This window comes from Rana temporaria, chromosome 3 (genome assembly GCF_905171775.1).
Source record: "Rana temporaria chromosome 3, aRanTem1.1, whole genome shotgun sequence".
NCBI classification, from domain to species: Eukaryota; Metazoa; Chordata; class Amphibia; order Anura; family Ranidae; genus Rana; species Rana temporaria.
In genome coordinates this window covers 229,683,186-229,702,545 of record NC_053491.1, presented here as the reverse complement: position 1 = coordinate 229,702,545, position 19,360 = coordinate 229,683,186, and the positions used below count along the sequence as shown (strand labels likewise).

Genomic DNA, 19,360 nt, shown 5'->3' with positions numbered 1-19,360 from the left:
TGTGACCATCTTTTGTAACTATGCACATGATTTTTTTTATCATTTGACATACATGTTTTTGGAACACATGGCTGTTACAGTTTCTAGATACTGATATATGGAACCACAGTACACAGTTTGCTTTATGACTATAGATTGCCATATTGCCAGTATCAATCATGGACTTGCTTACAATCAATCAATTTGTAAAATAAAGGCACTCTCAGTGGGATATGCAATTTATAAGGTAAAAGTCTACATGGTTTGTTCAAAGTAAAAAATGGTGTGAAACGGTTCAAGGTGACCCCTGTACTGTGTGTTGCATAATATGAATTACCTTCTTCTTTGAAAACACCAAATGACATATTGGTAAACCTGTGATGTTTGTGTTGTAAGAAGATCCCCAGGACAGTAATAAAGGATTATACATCTTTCACACCTATTCACAATCCATGTTCAGAAGAAAAAATGCAGTCACTTGAATCTGTTCAGTTTTGCATTAAAAGGCATGTGTATGACCATATACAGTAACACTTTGGACTGCGATTAACACAGTTTACGAGCGTTTCACAATACATGCTGTTCAAGGCATGGTTCAAGCTTCTGGGGTATGCAGCGGTGTCACCCGCGTCCTTTCCATTGCCGTTTGCGGCTGTACACCACGGCTACATGCCATGCTTTTTTATGGTTTTAATCTTATTCGCTATATCAGACGGTAGTCCTCCAGTGGATTTCCCCGTGCCTATTGTCCAGTCCAGGATATAGTGAACTCTTTTACCCTTGGAATAAAATACAAACAGTCTACACTGAGATCGTGTTTTCTGTTGTTTTCTCATATCTAAACGGATTACTTACCACTCTGCTGGATCCATCCGCATCTTCTCTCCTATGCTGAGACCAAGCTGTTTTGACCAGTTGATAATGCTAATGGCCCATCCCATCTTATCGGATTACTTACCACTTTTGCTGGATCCATCCGCGTCTTCTCTCCTATGGTGAGACCAAGCTGTTTTGACCAGTTGTTAATGCAAATGGTCCATCCCATCTGGTAAGGAAGCATTTCTCTTGTTGGTGGAGGTTACATCACTTTCGTTTGAAGAGTTTTCTATATCACTGGGTGTCATCTTCAGTTATTTTTATATGGACTTTCATTGCGCTGCACTTACATTTTCTTCATTTGCTACATTTGAGGTTGTGATTACCTTTTTTTGAGTTCAGCTTGCAATATTTTTAGTTTAACTGTATTATTTGTGCGCTGATTGTTGCTTTTATTGTTAAGTGTATTAATTAACTTTTTTCCCCCCCCACAAGTATTTTTTCTTTAGCATTTTGAGATGGGGAAAGGAGCCCAACTAAATAAGCGGATGTTACAATTTTAGTGCAAGGTCCTCTTTAAGTGTAATGTTTGCAATCTTTGATAACTTCAATAACAACAAAAATGATAACCAGAATACCCAGCACCTCAAGAAGAGGCAGCCTGGAGTAAGCAATCTTTAAGTTAAGAGGAATGCCTCTAGCAAAACTGTAGTTTGATCCAGAAACATGAAACATCACCCTGTTTTTCACAGCTGAAATTATGTCTCTAGAGAGCCGATTCCATGGAGGGAACAAAGTTAATAAGTATGGAATGTTTGCAGATTCAATTCACTTTGAAGTCAGGATAAAATACTGTATATCGTCAGTGAACTGACCGAACAAGGGACAGAAATCAATGAGTTACCAGCAGCAGATGGACAAATTCGTTTAGAGCTACGGTAGTGCATAAGACTATATTTAAGTACTTGATTTAATAGTGGCAATATTGTTTAGGTAAATAAACAAATTCTCCCTTTTTTCATGGAACAAAAAAGTCTTTTTTTTTTAAATGGACACAAACATGTTTTTCTTTCTATTGCAAAAGATTAAAAGAAAACATACAAATAAAGCCGCGTACACACGACCATTTTTCATGACGTGAAAAATATATTTTTTTTAAATGGTCATTAAAAACGACTGTGTGTAGGCTCCAGAGCATTTTTCATGATGTGAAAAATGGGCATTAACCACTTCCTTACTGGGCACTTAAACCCCCTTCCTGACCAGAGTACTTTTTGCGATTCGGCACTGCGTCACTTTAACTGACAATTGCGCGGTCGTGCGACGTGGCTCCCAAACAAAATTGACGTACTTTTTTCCCCACAAATAGAGCTTTCTTTTGGTGGTATTTGATCACCTCTGTGGTTTTTATTTTTTGCGCTATAAACAAAAATAGAGCGACAATTTTGAAAAAAATAATAATATTTTTTACTTGTTGCTATAATAAATAGCTAAAAAAAAATTCTCAGTCTAGGCCGATACGTATTTTACATATTTTTGGTTAAAAAAAAAAAAAAATCGCAATAAGTGAATGGTTTGCACAAAAGTTATAGCGCCTACAAAATAGGGCACAGAATTATTATTATTATTTTTTTTTTTACTAGTAATGGCGGTGATCTGCAATTTTTATCGGTACTGCGACATTATTGCAGACACATCGGACACTTTTGACACATTTTTGGCACCATTCACATTTATACTGCGATCAGTGCTATAAATATGCACTAATTACTGTATAAATGTGACTGGCATTGAAGGGGTTAACACTAGGGGGTGAGGGAGGGGTTAGATGTGTACCTTAGTGAGTGTTACTAACTGTGGGGGAAGGGGGTGACTGGGGGAGGTGACCGATCTGTGTCCCTATGTACAAGAGACACAGATCGGTCTCCTCTCTCCCCTGACAGGACATGGATCTGTGTGTTTACACACACAGATCCACATCCTTGTCTCTGTAACCGCCGATCGCGGGAGCCTGGCGGACATCGCGGCCGCCAGGCACGCGCATCGGCATCCCAGTGATGCGGCGGGCACGCTCGCGTGCCCCCCAGTGGCCAGGAAGAGCGGAGGCCGTATAAAGACGGCCTCCCAGAGAAGTAGAACCACCCTGCGGCCGTACAAAGTCGTACGGCCGTCGGGAAGTGGTTAAAAATTCAGAACATGCTCTATTTTTTCGCGTCATGAAAAACGGTCGTGTGTAGGCTTTAACGATGTGAAAAAAAACGTGCATGCTCAGAAACAAGTTATGAGACGGGAGCGCTCGTTCTGGTAAAACTAGCGTTTCGTAATGGAGATAGCATATTCGTCACGCTGTAACAGACTGAAAAGCACGAAGACTGAAAATCGCGAATCGTCTCTCACCAAACTTTTACTAACACGAAATCAGCAAAAGCAGCCCAAAGGGTGGCACAATCTGAATGGAACTTCCCCTTTATAGTGCCATTGTACATGTTGTACGTCACTGCGCTTTGCTCAAGCATTTTTTTTTCACGATCGTGTGTAGGCAAGGCAGGTTTGACAAGAATCACGTAGAAAAAAACATTGTTTTTTTCTAGACCATTAAAAACGGTCGTGTGTATGCGGCATCAGACATATAAAATGGCATGAATTAGCACTATGACACACCAGCAGTAAAAAATAGACCTAAACACTAAGCATGAAGATATGGTATCTTATAGAGAATATCTCCAAGTGTTAATTGTCCCAAATAAAAATATGCAATTTCTCTTTACAAAATAGCAGTGTACATCCTTTGCCTTAGTATTCCTGTACCTTGAACCTCATATATCTGCAGACTGAGATCAGCTAAGACTGGTCATTGATCACCCAGAGGGCAGATCGAAAAAAAAAAATAAAAAAAATTCCTCAATCCACACAAGTGAGGTGGTTGGAGAAATACTCCAGTTTGCAGGGACTCCTCTGGTTTCAGAATACACTGATCATCGCTGTAGCCAGTTGGTTTCAGCTGTTGGTTAAAGGAATGTTTTCCACCAGACCCATTCTACAAAAGTTGATGGTTAGATTGATTTCTGTTCAGTGGGAGCGGCCATAGAATTTTGATCTATCCATGGCCAGCTTTAGGCAGATATCCTCTGAAGCCTCGTACACACGACCGAGAAGCTCGACGGGCGAAACACATCGTTTTCCTCGTCGAGTTCCTTGTTAGGCTGTCGAGGAACTTGACAAGCCAATTTTCTCCATTCCCGTCAAGGAAATAGAGAACATGCTCTCTTTTTGGCTCGTCAAGTTTCTCGACAGTTTCCTCGACAAAAATGTACACACGACCGGTTTCCTCTGCAAAAAAATATCTCCCAGCAAGTTTCTTGCTGGTTTTTGCCGAGAAACTCGGTCGTGTGTACGAGGCCTAAGGCATTGCTGCCTCTGACTGCTAATCTTTTGAGATCTTGAGATTTGGTGATGTCACAACTGTGCAGCTCAGTGTTTCCTTTTTTTTAGAGTGTAAGCTGTACCTGAGAAACTGCAGTGCATGCATCTCCTTGCTTCTATTTCATTAATTCTGTAAATCACTGCTTCTTCCAAATTTCCTTCTGATTCTTGATCATTACCCCATTAATCATCAGATTATCAGGGTGGTAACTTTGACATGAGTAAGCACAGCACCCCTCCTCTTTCAAGATGGCCGTCTTCACACAAAAGCACAGTGCAGAACAAGTCATAATAAGTCAGTATTGGAGAATGAATTAGCAATGATTACAGGTATTATTGAGGGATAGTCCTTTGCCTTCTGCATTCACATTTTGGACACAGCTTCCACAGTACAGGTCCTCTTTAATTACAGTGGTAATATTGAGGTGATGAATACTCAACACAGTCACTTGAACAGTATATTGCCATATAAGCAAATATCAATATACATTATAGTGACAATGAAAAAGAAAGTGAATGAAAACAAGAACAGCTTACAGAAATAAAAATTATACAGATCACTCCATAGACAGTGGACGACATACAGTTGCAGTGCAAATTACAATGGCTTGAAGTTAATAACGGCAGGCAGCAGCCACAGATCAGTTTTTATTAATCTCACTACACAACAGTAAAATGGTATGTGCCTAGGTGCTGCAGGTTCCTGACTTGTCTAAATCCTTTGTAGAAGAACTTAGAAGAGAGGATACTATGATATGGTATATAACATCACTTAAAATTATTATTTTTTTAGAAGTGGGCCCACCCAATAGAGTATAGGCAGTCCCTGGGTTACAAACAAGATAGGGTCTGTAGGTATGTTCTTAAGTTGAATTTGTTTGAAGGTCGGAACAGGTAAACAAATTTAAGTGTAACTCCAGCCCAAAAAAAATGTTTTAAGTTATTTGGATAGCATAGGGAAGGGTTAACACCCTTATAATGTTTGTTTTGCTGTCTGTGCCCCTGTTCGGAAGATTTCACCTCACTTTCTGCCCCTGTAACTATTGGATTTTGAAAATTTTAAGTTGTTGTGGAAACAAGGATTTGTGATAAAACTTCTGTGGAGACACCTTTTTCCCATAATAACTCTTACATAAGTGAATTTCTCTTCCTAGATTTCCTCTTACTTCCTGATGTCTCCCTCCGTTTGTAAGTAGGAGTCATTTGTAAGTTGAATGTTTGTAACTCGGGGACTGCCTGTACTGGTGGAATCTAAGTCAAAGATCTAACATTAAAGACTGACTCCAAACAATGTTTTTTTATATTCTGGACTACGTTCAGAGCTTTTAGGTTTTAAATTATATTTGTAACACTGTTTAGTACTGTAGATGTTTCTGTTAGATTTTAAATACTGAAATATCGGTAGGTTCTAACCCTTTCTTATTCTACTATAACATATTTTATGATTGCTGTATTTGTCTACCCTGGAGAGAGAAATTACCCCTCACTTCCTGTTTTGCCTGTCACCTTCAAAAAGGCAAGAATTAAATAGAGTTCCCCTAACCTCTTCTGCCGACACCTGTCACCTAGACAGTAATTGAGGGAAACTCTCCTTCGAAGGAACCCAAGCAGCAATAAATTGCTGAAAGACAATCTAAATCCTACTTACAATACTATATAATATGTGTTTTTATTGCTGCCTGGGCCATCCTCAATTGTTTCTTCACTTCCTGTTCTGTATGGCATCCGTTATGTGGATAGGGCATAATGGGAAGTCTTCCAAATTTAGACAAAGACAGCTAAAAAAGTTGACAAGCGTTCTAAACCTTCCATATACTGCCCAAAAATGGAAAAAGCTAAAGGGGTAAAAATACAATTTAGCAATCCTGCAGCCAGGCAGATCAGGGATTTGAAATGAGAGACTCGGACAATATTGTCCCAATTGCCACAAAGGAGCGCGCCCTGAATTTTTTTTTCTGATCTCTAGATTATTGTTAAATTTTGGAGCAAGCGCAGTAAGATATATATATATATATATATATATATATATATATATATATATATATATATATATATATATATATATATATATTTCCAGCATGTGATAACCTGCAACTCGAAGGTTCATGTGAGTGTGTCTTTACATGTATGACCTTTCCTACAATGTGTAATTACTGGAAGTAATGCTTGATTTGTTGTCTCTTGGACAAATCAAGCTAAATAGTGAAGAACCTCTCAAATCTGCATTATTTTATCTGCATGGTTATAGGGGCACTTTGTGACGCTTAAGCCGCGTACACAGAATCGGTTTTCTCGCCTGGAAAGCTGTCATGTTTTCTCTTGGATGAGAAAACTGGCCGCGTTTAGGCTCTCCAGCAGTTTTCCCAGCAAAAAAAACGCAGAGAATCACGACGAGAAAATTTAGAACAATTTTTCTTGTCGCAAATCGCTGCGTTTTTTTCCTCTGCAGTTTTCCCATAGGGAAACACTGCGGTGAAGCCTACACACACCCAGTTTTCTTGACCAAGAGAAAACATGACGGGAAAACCGGCCGTGTGTACACGGGAAAAGGGACCGAGCCGGTCCTCGGTTTTCCTGTCGGGTTTCTCGGCGGTGTTTTCACCGCCGAAAAACCTGATCGTGTGTACGCGGCATTACTGTGCATACAAGTGTGATGATACTTACTGTGCATACAGAGTTCATTGGTGCAGTTTCGCGTCTCTGTGCCAAGACCTGTACATTCCTGTCCTCCATTACGTGGAGCAGGTTGAGTACAATCTCTGCTTCTCCGGTGGGTACAGTCCGATGTACACGAAGACCAGTAGCTCCATTCGGTCCATCCCCCACTCACTGCGTACACAGTCAACCAACAAAACAAAATCAAATATATTCCAAGCACATGTAGCACACCCTACAATTGTTTCTCCCTCCTATTCAAGTACCAAGTCCCATATATATATATATATATATATATATATATATACCGTATATACATATATATATATATATATATATACATATTTACATCTAAATGTCCCAGGTGCTTTCCTATAGATATTAGAGAAACCCCACCTTACAACCTGCAGTATTATTTCTCTTATGCTTGTCTCTCTCCAGAACAAACTAATCTCTCACTTTGCTCTTAAGGTGTCTTTTTTCCTCTCTATTACAACAACATGCATAGTTATATCCACTGAGTTACTCATAGGTAATACGTTTATGAATGTTTCATTCTGGTCCTTCATTATTGCACACCTGCTCTTTTCTCATCATGCTTGCTCCATTATTCCACTGTACCAAGCTCAGCATTTTATATCTGAGCAGCAATTTATCCATAATGCTCTCTCCTTGTGCTATGTCTATACATCCTGACATAGAGCAGAACTCAATGTGCAGCCTGCCACAAATATTTAATAATTATACTTGTGCCTGGCTACAAATTTGTTTCTGCTGAGTTCAGATTGGTAATCCATTAATCCAGCTTTCCACACTTTAGAGTGTTCAGGCAAATGAAAATCTTCCTCCAGCCCATTTTTTTTTTTTTAGCTTTAAGTAGAGAGGGGAAGAGTTAGAAACTCCGCTTTAGCTCCCTTCTGTCTCTGGCCTACTTTTCCCAAACCTCCTGTCCCTGTGATGCCAGTAAGAAGAAATGAAAGGTACCAGTGACACATAGACAGGAAGGCTTGAAACAGCAAAATATATATATATATATATATATATATATATATATATATATATATATATATATATATATATCAAAAGATCTATCCTCTCTATATTAAAATATATTTTGTTTTTTATCTGTGTCCCCATTAAAGAGATTTACCCTTGCTTTCTTTCCTGGCAGGATGTAAGGGGAAATCTCCCTAACAAGGGCACAGAAGGCAATACAAACTAGAAATAGGATCTAACTCTCCCCAACTATATTTAAAACAAAATGAAAAAGCTAGCTGGAGTTAGGCTTGAAGACAGATGTGCGATAAGTTGGGTTTTGCTTCGCACCTCTATAAAGTACGTCTAAAATGTGGAAACAGCAGCCAATCTTACCAGGACAGAGGGTTGTGCAGGCTGTTTTCTGGATATTCTGACCCTCACAAAATGATCCTCCATTTAAAGGTGTGGGGTTGGTACAGGTTCGACTTCTTTTCTGCCACCCTCTTCCACAGGTTGTACTGCACGGGGACCATTCTGTCCATGATGACCACCCTCCATTAACTTGGAAAAAGCACATGCACATATATGACCCAGATCATATTTTACAGAAGACAGAGTGTCTGTCCAATTCTGATCACGTATGAATAGCTTGAATCGCAAAACTGGCAAAAGGAGCAGGTATCTTTTGGTAGACTAAGAAGCCCATTGGGATCTTTGTGGCTCTATGGCTCCAAGGTGGAGATTATGAATGACCACCATTATGCATCCAGTTATTATAAATAAAGGCTCTTTGTATAATACAAAAAAATCCAGTCAGTAAAAATCATCTAACTGGAATAGTGCAAAAAACTCTAAAGGCTTACTACAGAGTATTATTATTTCAAATTTTTATGAAATGAAAGCAACAGATGAACAAAGGTCAAGCTTTTTCATACAGTGGTATCTTACTTCATGGTGAACTATTAAGCAGGTGCAAATTTATAGTTCCTAGTGGAGAATGCCATTAAATGTATATTCAATTACCACCCAATTTGATAAAGTATATTAGTGCAGCAGTTTGAAAAGTACCCCAACTCTAATGCCTTGTATACACGATCGAAATTTCAGATTAAAAAAGTCTGACGGAATTTTTTCATTGGATATTCCGACCGTGTGTGGGCCCCATCGGACTTTTTTCCGTCAGAGTTTAGAAATAGAACATGTTTTATTTTTTTCCGATGGAAAAAAAATCATATCGGATATTCCAATCGTCTGTGTGGAACTTCGACGGAGAAAAAAACATGCATGCTCAGAATTAAGTCAACGCATGCTCGGAAGCATTGAACTTAATTTTTCTCGGCTCGTCGTAGTGTTTTACGTCACCGCGTTTTGGATGGTCGGAATTTGGTCTGACAGTGTGTATGCAAGACAGCTTGAACGAATTCCGATGAAAAATTACATTGGATTTTACCCCATCGGAAATTCCGATCGTGTGTACAGGGCATAACAGTCTCCAGTCTGAAATGGCAAAAACACATTTCTCCTGAACTATATAGCTTGTCAATTCTTATATAACAGATATTTTGTGAGGCTAGTGAAACCTGTACATTTCAATTCCTGACCTCTGCACTCAAATAAGGAAACACAATGCAGTACACTCACCATACACGGTGATGGCCGCTGAGGTACTCCTCCGTCTGGCAACTATATTCTTAGCCACACAAGTATAGTTCCCTGTGTCAGCTAAACGAGCCTGTCTCAGAATTAAACTGTGGTCTGTCCCAATGAACAGGTTGGAGTCCAATTCAGGGTCCAATACGTCCTCATTCTTAAGCCACTCCACCTTAAAATATATAAAATAGGATGAAGAGGTAAAGGTTATGTAAGTAGATGAGGCATGAGAAAAATACAAGAAATGAGAATACAATTACACTTTTATTATCCATCAAAAAGTACTCATTACTTATAACCTGCAATATACCAACCCTCTGATTTAATTGTTTAGGCTGGTACTTCGAGTGCAAATCTGTGTGTTTATCAGCTACTGCAATATGAAGATCAGAAAGAGAGATCAGAATGACAGTTAGGGGCCTATTTATTAAAGATCAAAGTAATAATTCTGCACAGCTTTCCTTCATGACAAAGCTCTTCACTGTTACTCAACTATTTAAAAATGCATGTTGGAGTGTGCTTTGCAAACATCTACCAGGCTTATTTAAGCTTTTTGTTTTTGTCAAAATACCACATCAAAGTCAATCACTCAGAAATACTTAGCCCATTTGGATCTACTTATATTGCATTCATAGGACATTTTTTATTTATTTTTTACCAAGGAGTGTCATTAATTAAAACGCTACTCTGAGTAGCAAACTGATAATTTAGTGAATACCAGAACTGACTCAATTGAAGTCAATGAAGAGGTTTTAATGATAGGATCGGGAAATCCATTTAGGTATTTCTTTATCATTTTAAAATTTAACATAATTTATTACTTAATAGTTTCTAGTCTGTCCTCATTTTTACTGTTTTGTTGTCACTTGGTGTGATTATGCAATCAGACATATTTTTATACCACAGGGATATGTTAAAATGTGTTTATTTACCTGGAGAATTTTCCCTTTCTTTTTAAAGCAAAAAGATTGTATTTACCGGTAATTGTGTTTTTTTTTTATTGAATCTGCTTAGGAAACAAATCCCAAATGTTGGGAACAAGAAAGTACACTGCTTGTCAGCTATCATATTCAGTAGATTGTAACGCACATCTTAGTTGGGCATAAGAACCTGACAAATTTCACACATGAATAGTGATATTTGCTAATTATGATAGTTGGAAATGTTAGATAAACCTGTCTTGAGATAATACATTTGCACTTGGAAAACACTAGAAAACTATTATGGTTTAATTCACTTTTATTATTATTATTTTTTTTTTACCCATTTTTAAATTAGTGTTTTATAGCTGTTCTATTCTTCCGTCCATACAATCTTTGTTTTACATTTAACACATGACAAAGGAGACAGAAAGCACAGCTCGCTCTGTCAGACTGAAACCAGAGACCTTATAAGGATAAATCACAGCTCTGATTTATTTACTTGTGTGTAAATTTCAGCTTGAGATATGGAGCTCTGTAAACAGGTTTTTCACAATAGGTAGTAAAGAGAAGTGAAAAACAGCTTCACCTATTACCTGTGCAAAAATAAAATATTCTTATGTAATATTTTTTATTAACTGCTTCCGGACCAGCCACCGTAGTTATACTGCGCCAGGCTGGCTCCCCTGTGTGAGAAGTCGTAGCTGTAAGTCAGCTCTTTAAGGCGCCTCTGGTGGCGCGTGTGTCCAAAGCGTGGCCCCGGAGCCAATCTGAGTGCCCAGTGGGCGCGATGACCGCCGGGCACCCGTGATTGCTCGTTACTGAATGAGAACGGGGATGTGTGTGTGTAAACATACAAATCCCGGTTCTATCAGGGGCGTGGAGGCTGATCTTGTGTTCATACAATGTATGAACACTGATCAATCTTTTCCCCTAGTCAGTCCCATCCCCCCTACAGTTAGAACACACATTGGGGAACACAGTTAACCCCTTGATCACCCCATAGTGTTACCCCTTCACTGTCAGTGACATTTTTACAGTAATCAGTGCATTTTTATAGCACTGATCACTGTATTAATGCCAATGGTCCCAAAAATGTGTCAAAAGTGTCCGATGTGTCTGCTATAATGTCGCAGTCCTGATTAAAATCGCAGATCGCCACCATTACTAGTAAAAAAAATAATAATAATAAAAATGCCATAAATCTATACCCTATTTTGTAGATGCAATAACTTTTATGCAAATCAATCAATATTCACTTATTGCAATTTATTTTTTACCAAAAATATGTAGAAGAATACATATCGGCCTAAACTGAGGAAATATTTTTTTTTAAATGGGATATTTATTAAAGCACAAAGTAAAAGATATTGTTATTTTTTTTTATCAAAATTGACGCTCTTCTTTTGTTTATAGCACTAAAAATAAAAACCGCAGAGGTGATCAAATACCACCAAAAGAAAGCTCTATTTGTGGGGAAAAAAGGACGTACATTTTGTTTAGGTACAGTGTTGCAAAACCACGCAATTGTCAGTTAAAACAATGCATTGCCGTATCCCAAAAAATGGCCTGGTCATTGAGAAGCAAATCTTCCGGGGCTGATGTGGTTAAAAAAGTATAAATAAAAAAAAAATGTTTTATTTAATATTTTTTAGTCCTGATGATAACAAAGAAAAAATGTACAAAAGTCACTATGAATTTACTTTAAAATCATGTTAACTCCTACCAAATTTGGCACATTTTTTTTTATTGTGGTATTGTGGTATGTCCTTCTAAGCCCTTGAAATAGGGAGCCTGGCTAATCACATTTATTAACAAACACACTTTTTTTTTTTTAGCTCTTTAAATTATATTGGCTGTATGTCATGGACATTTTATTTGCTGTATCATCTGAATATTTAGAGAAGAAAAATCAACCAGGAAATGTCCGGTATCTGAAAATGTTCTTACAATGAAAGCTAAAGTTTGCATGAACATTCTACTTACTGTATACAGTACATGTAAATCAACAAGTCCATTGAGTTCTTGCAATATATAAGTAGGGTGAGCTGAAACAGGATGAACTTATTTTTCCTCTGAGTTCAGCTGGATTAAGGAAGTTTTTCATTCCCTACAATGAAAACCTGTATCATGTGATTTTATCAACATGATATATCTTCAATATGCTATGTGTAACTACAATATGTATTAAGGGTACGTCTGGGACAATGCTCAAGTCTGGTAGCAATAAAGAATAACTTTTATTTCCATCTTTGTTTGCTCACAATATAATCTGTTCTGAATAAATAGCATTCTCTTTTTATGTATGTTTTTCTTTAGTATTATTTGTTGTTTGAGCCTATGGAAAATGAAATTCATTTTTGGATCTTTTCTTTTACAAATATGCGCAAAGCTTATTTCCCGGGATCAAGCAATGAATGCTCTCTGAAAGCAGGTAACAACTATTGTTGAGGGTGACTAAGGCCCCTTTCACACTGGGGCGGGAGGCGCGGTGGCGGTATAGTGCCGCTAAAAATAGCGGCGCTATACCGTCGGAATTGCCGTGGGATTCGGCCACTAGCGGTGCAGTATTAACCCCCGCTAGCGGCCAATAAAGGGTTAATACCGCCCGCAATGCGCCTCTGCAGAGGCGCATTGCGGGTGGTATTACCGCGGTTTCCCATTGTTTTAAATGGGAAGGAGCGGTGAAGGAGCGGTATACATACCTCCTCTCATCGCTCCAAAGATGCTGCTTGCAGGAGATTTTTTATCCCTCCGGCTTTCACATTGAGGTTGCTGGGCAGGAGTTTTTCAGGCGGTATAACTGCGCTATTTTTAGCGCTGTACCGCCTAGAAAACTCCTCAGTGTGAAAAGGGTTCTTAAGCTGGCCATATTAATATAAAAAAGACTCTGTGCTTAGGCTGGCCATAGATGGTTCGAATCTCAGACAGTTCAGCAGGAAACAACTGAGATTCGAACTGTGTATGGGCTGTCTGAATGTACCAAGATAATTGATTGATCAATATGGGTACAACCAGCCTGCTGGTCTTTACTTGTGATTAACACTAGCGGTTGCTAAAACTGCTAGCAATAATCACTGTCTTCCCCGCTGTGAGAATACAATATTATGGCAGGAGGGATTCCCCTGTCAGCAATGTCTGTGTTGATGGGGGAATCATGCAAAACCTAAAACATAAAAAGAGCATAATGTCATAAAGTAAACATAAAGTTAATAAACAAAGTCCTTCATAAAGTAATGTAACACAGCCCAAATAGGAAATACAGTGCTTCAAAATTCCTATATTTTTTCCAAACAGTAGCACGCACCACTTATTTATCAGACTTTTAGACCTCCAGATCATAAAAAGTCACCCATTCTGTAAAGTACTGGTATATCAGCATCCACATAGATAAAAGTTTTTTGGCAGATAGCTCAGTAGATGCTTTGGCAGGCATCACATAAATAAAGACTATACAAAGGCCAAGATAGACAGCTTTTTATTTGAAAACACCATAGAATAGCAAGAGATACTTGCTCCAAACACTGTCACACTCAGCCAGTGGGCTTGGTGATGTCCCTGATGGCTTCACTGACTGAGTGTGGTGGTGTCTGTAGTTGTTATCTCTCTGTTTTTCGTGTGATTACTAAAAGGTGTGCCTTCACCTTTAACCACTAGTCCTGACTATTATCTTATTATAGTTACCTTATCATCGCCCGATTCTGTTGCTTTCACACCCAAAACCTCATATGCATAGGAAACAGCATATATAAATAATTGACACAACAGTGCATAAAGTTGTACTTTATGCACTGTTTGGATTTTTATGGCTCAGACAGGGTGTTAAGTATGAATGAAAGATAGGCGTTACCAACCATTTTCCACCAATAAGGGGGACATATTTCCTATAACGTGCATTCAACCAATCACAATGCCATATATTATAAATCTACATCTCTGCATCTAAGCAAAATCTTTATGTCACATTTCAGACAGATACAACTCCAGACATTATGTCACCTAAAACTAAAACTCATGACCAACATGTAAGTTCCTCATTTCTGGTTTCGAGTTTAACACAAACGTATAACTTTAAAGGAGCAGTTGGGCCTTAGATTACAAAACACAAGGGGGGCTTTATTTTTACATGATTTTCAAGTACCCAATGGTGTTTTGATATAAATCGTTGTCTAGTGGTGTTATCCTAACTTGGCCTTTGTATCTTTGTTATTTATGTGGTGCCAAGGATTTATTTAGCTATCTGCCGAGCACATTGACATTGCCTATACCATTGCCTTTATGTGGATGCTGATATGCTATACAGCGTGGATGACCTCTCATGATCTGGGGGTCTAAAAGTCCAGTAAGCTGTGTGTGCTACTGTTGGTGTTGGAAGGAATATTCGATGAGACTTATAATGACGTGTACACACGGTCGGAATTTCAAGAAAAGTTCAATGTGAGCTTTTGGTCGGAAATTCCGACTGTGTGTAGGCTCCATCAGACTTTTTCTGTCGGAATTTCCAACAGCAAAAATTTGAGAGCTGGTTCTCAAATTTTCCGACAGTAAAAGTTCTTGTTCCGATCGTCTGTATGCAATTCCGACGCACAAAAAAACACGCATGCTTGGAATCAATTCAACGCATGCTCGGAATCATTAAACTTCATTTTTTTCGGCTCATTGTAGTGTTGTACGTCCCTGCATTCTTGACGGTCGGAATTTGGTGTGACCGTGTGTATGCAACACAAGTTTGAGCCAAAATTCAGTCGGGTAAAAAATCCACGGTTTTCTTGACGGAATTTCCGATTGTGTGTACACAGCATAAGAATTATATGGCATAAGAATTATAAAGCGCTATATCTTCAATTTGGACTGTGGCACCTTATGTACATTGCACTTTTTATGTTTACATTTTTTAAGGGATAGCACACCATTTTTTGTATATTAAATCAGGCCATAGCACATTTTGGCACCCTCCCGCCCAACATTGATGTCTACACCCCAATCCCCCCCCAACCCCGCCCAACATCCTTCATTTCAAAAATTGAAGGAGCCAGGCAGAGGAATTTTTGGCCTAACAGTGAAGGCATCCAATCAGATGCTACCAGTGTCACCAGCTGTTCGAATACAATAGCTGCAGAGGGAGATTTGTCCATCTATCTTGCATAGCATGCATGGAGGAATTTCGTTCAGCCTGCTAGCTGATTATCAGTGTACGGCCATTTTAATCTCTGTGTTTAAGTCTAGAGAAGCCTGCTCACGCTTGCCATATGTTAATCTTTGGCAATTATAGGTCTTTAATAAACTACGATTCCACTAACAAATGAACAAATTGCAATTCCTCTAACAAATAAATCAGGATACAGGGCAGAGAAGGCTGAGGCTGGGAGAGAAAGGGGACATTTGACCTTCAGACCATTGAAAATAATGTATGTTGGGCTGGTGGCCCTGAGTGGAGATATTCGCTCAATAAAACCTTAGATTAAGCTGGACCTGCAGTGAGGGACAACTGCTGGGGAGATAGATAGGCAGGGCCGTCTTAATAGCATCTTGGGCCCCTGGGCAAAGTAATGCTCTGGGGCCCCTACAATGATGACAGTGTAGGTAAACAGAAATCAAGTAGGTAGGAGGCAGACTGCCTCCCCTGTGTATCTATAACTCCCAGTGCTATCATGGGGGCCCCCAATTTCGGGGCAGCGTGGGCTCAAGGACCAGCTGCTTTGGGCAAAGTGCAGGGGCCCCCCATGCAGCTGGGGCCCCTGGACAGTGCCCAGGTGTGCCCTCTCATTAAGACAGCCCTGTAGATAGGTCCTCAAGACTTGCAATAATTCAGCATCTACTTCCTTTGCAACTCTGCATTGTTTTGTAACTAAATGAGTCAACACCCAGCTTTCATCATGGCCAATCACCGCAGCACCACAGCACAGTTTGTGTGGTGCAATTCTTTAGAACATACTGTATGAAACCCTTCTATGAAGGGGCCAGTTGGTTGTATTGCCACTCAGGTGTAGCATTCCTAGTCTTTTCTGGCATAGGGCAGATTATTAAAGGAAACACGCTAACATGTACTTTATTCAAAAACTGTCTAGCAATGAAGAAAATATATGATGATCTCAGATACCACTCCAACAGATTTCTTACAACCCTTTGTTTCAGGACATAAATTTGTTAAATGGAAATTCATTTTGCCTACTGGCATAAGATGGTCATTAAAAGACCCAACTGCCAAATAATTGTTCTGAAGAATGATTTCGGCATGAAAATATATGCGCTTATCATTCAAGCCTGCATGTTCATGCTGACCAAACAACTCTTGCACTGGCCTTCTGGGGAAACAAGCAGCACGAGAAGAAAAATCCTTCACAAAAATCAATTGCTTCCCCATAGTTGGCTAAATTGGACTATAATCATCTGTTGTCTTTGTGCAGTTTTGCTAAACCAATAAAGGAATTATTCAAAATGATACTTAAAGCGGAGGTTTACCCTAAAAAAAACAAGTTTCTACCATGCCATTCAGCATACTAGCATCAGCTAAAGTATGCCTTTATTTTATTTATTTGCGTCGTACTAACAGTTTAATCCCTTAGTTAAATTTCAGACACCCGCGGGGAATGGGCGTTCCTATGCAGAGGGGAACATTATTGACGGTGCGTCACTCTTCCCGAAAATAGCCGGAGTAGGACTCGGCTCTTCACAGCGCTATATGGTGCCTGCGCACTGACTAGGAGCTGACTGCACAGGCGCTGTGAAGAGCCAAGTCCTATTTTGACTATTTTCGGGAAGCGTGACGCGCCATAGCCGGCCGTCAATCATGTTCCCCTCTGCCTAGGAATGCCTACTCCCCGTGGGGAGTTTAAAACTTAACTAAGGGATTAAACTGTGAGTACGGTGCAAAAAATAAAAATAAAGGCATACTGTAGCTCGCGCTAGTATGCTGGATGGCATAGTAGAATTATTTTTTTTTTTTAGGGTGAACCCCCGCTTTAAAGTGGTATTAAACCCCAAACCAAAAAAATTATATATTGCAGGTTATCAATCATTAGATGTGGTGGCTACATTTGTTTTCTTTTTTTTTAGGCTTTTTCACCTGGTGAGGCCCAACAGAGACACATCTGAACACCAGCATTGTCATTCAGGGATTTAAGCCAAGCTCCAGCTAATACCTTTTAGGCAGTTACAGCAAAAGTTTTGGTTTCTTTTGGGCTATAGGTTTTACATAAATAAAAGCTAACTATTGCAAGCACTCCTGCCAGTGTAAAATGGTTTGTTTTAACCCACAAACTGCTACATTAACAGGATAGATTGTTCTCTTGAAAAACAAGAGACTTACTGGCTAGATCACCAGGTGAAAATAGAATAAAGAAAGCCTAAAAAATAAAAACGAATTAAGCCACCACATCTAAAGCCGGCCAAAGATGGTTAGAATCTCAACTACCGGAAAAAAAACGTCCGAGATTTAAACCATGTATGGGCATGCTGATTGTACCCAAGTCGATTCTTCATATGACCAAAATGTCTGATTTTTAGGATGTGATAACTACCAGTAGCTATAGCCACTAGCAGTAATCAGTGTGTTCTTACGGCTCCACGTGCCCCCCACTGGGACAACACAATAGCTCTGTGACAATCAATATTGGTGGGGGAACCAAACAATTTTCTTTCCTGCATCCCGTGGTTGCAGGAAAGGAAATCGTATAATCTATGGCGGACTTAAGAATTGGTAAACTGCAATATAATAAATGTTGGTTTTGGGTTAAATATCGCCTTATTGTGCCACTAAAATTTGGTTTAAAAAAAATCTATTCAAGTGTGTATTCTTAACTCAGAAATGTATCTTATTTTGCTCTCAGTTTCCTCCAGATTTCCAAATTTCATTTTTTTTTTTACTGCTGTGATCTGACTTCCTGTAAGGCTTCTTTCACACTATGGATTGTATGTCCGTTTTATAATATCCGTTACTACTGTTATTACACCTATTAATGGACGTTTATTAACGGATTTAATAACGGATACATACGGATAAATATTTTACCATTCTTCCTTTATTGAAAACGGATAATGTTTATCCGTATATATCCGTATACATCCGTTATATCATTCCTTTCTAACGTCCGTTAATAAAAACCATTTCACCCTTTCTTGAAGTCCAGCTCCAGAAGTCTTTACTGAGCATGCTCAGTAAAATTAAAGTCTGTTAACATAATGGACATTTACGGAGACATTTACTAACGTCCGTGCGCCATAGACTTCAATGTTAAAATATAACGGACGTTAATATATCCGTTACTTGCAACGGAAAAAAAATTAGTGCAAGACCCGTCACATATTCCGTAATAACTAACGTCCGTACATTATAACGGACTATTACGGATCTTTACGGAACATAAAAAAATCCCATAGACTTTAATGATATGTTATAAAGGACGTATAACTTCCGTTTTTTAACATTATCTGACGGATTTTAATACGGATTATTAAAACGGATTTATTTTGTAGTGTGAAAAGGGCCTTAGAGGGTGGCTATGTTTGTTCTCCGTGGTCTTAATCTGGATACACACTATAACATTTTCTGCAGATGTTTTCCCAAAACCATATAAGATGAGGTAAAACTTTTAAGCCCCATACACATGATTGGACATTTGTCTGACCAAAATCACATCAGAATTCCGACGGAATTCCATCGGAGTGAAATAGAACATGTTCTCTATCTAAACTCTGATCGAATCCATTGGAATTTCCGATGGAAAAAGTCCGTCTGACTTTTTCCATCGGAAATTCCGATCGTGTGTACAGGGCTTAAGAGTTTCTATTTTTATGCAATTTGGCAGGCCCTTGCACTACGTGGTTAATCTAAAGGAAATCAAACAAAGTTGTATAGGGGGTTAGGGGTCTTACTCTATGTTGGAAGGTAGCCACCTTCTCTCGCTCTCTCCCAAGATAAACTTGGAACTATGGCCTAT

The 19,360-nt window shown here is 38.9% G+C and overlaps 1 protein-coding gene across 3 annotated transcripts in view; it reads right to left on the bottom strand.

Moving 5' to 3' along the window:
* The window catches only part of UNC5A (unc-5 netrin receptor A), a 571,376-nt gene that overhangs the window by 123,618 nt on the left and 428,398 nt on the right, over positions 1-19,360 (bottom strand). Inside the window, exons 5-7 of one of the 3 annotated variants that reach the window (XM_040344399.1) lie at positions 9,493-9,673; positions 8,245-8,412; positions 6,883-7,047 (exon numbers count right to left, since the gene is read on the bottom strand). In XM_040344399.1, coding sequence (XP_040200333.1) covers positions 6,883-7,047; positions 8,245-8,412; positions 9,493-9,673 — 514 coding nt within the window. The remainder of the gene's footprint in view (positions 1-6,882; positions 7,048-8,244; positions 8,413-9,492; positions 9,674-19,360) is intronic. The other 2 variants (XM_040344401.1, XM_040344402.1) reach the window with 2 other exon arrangements.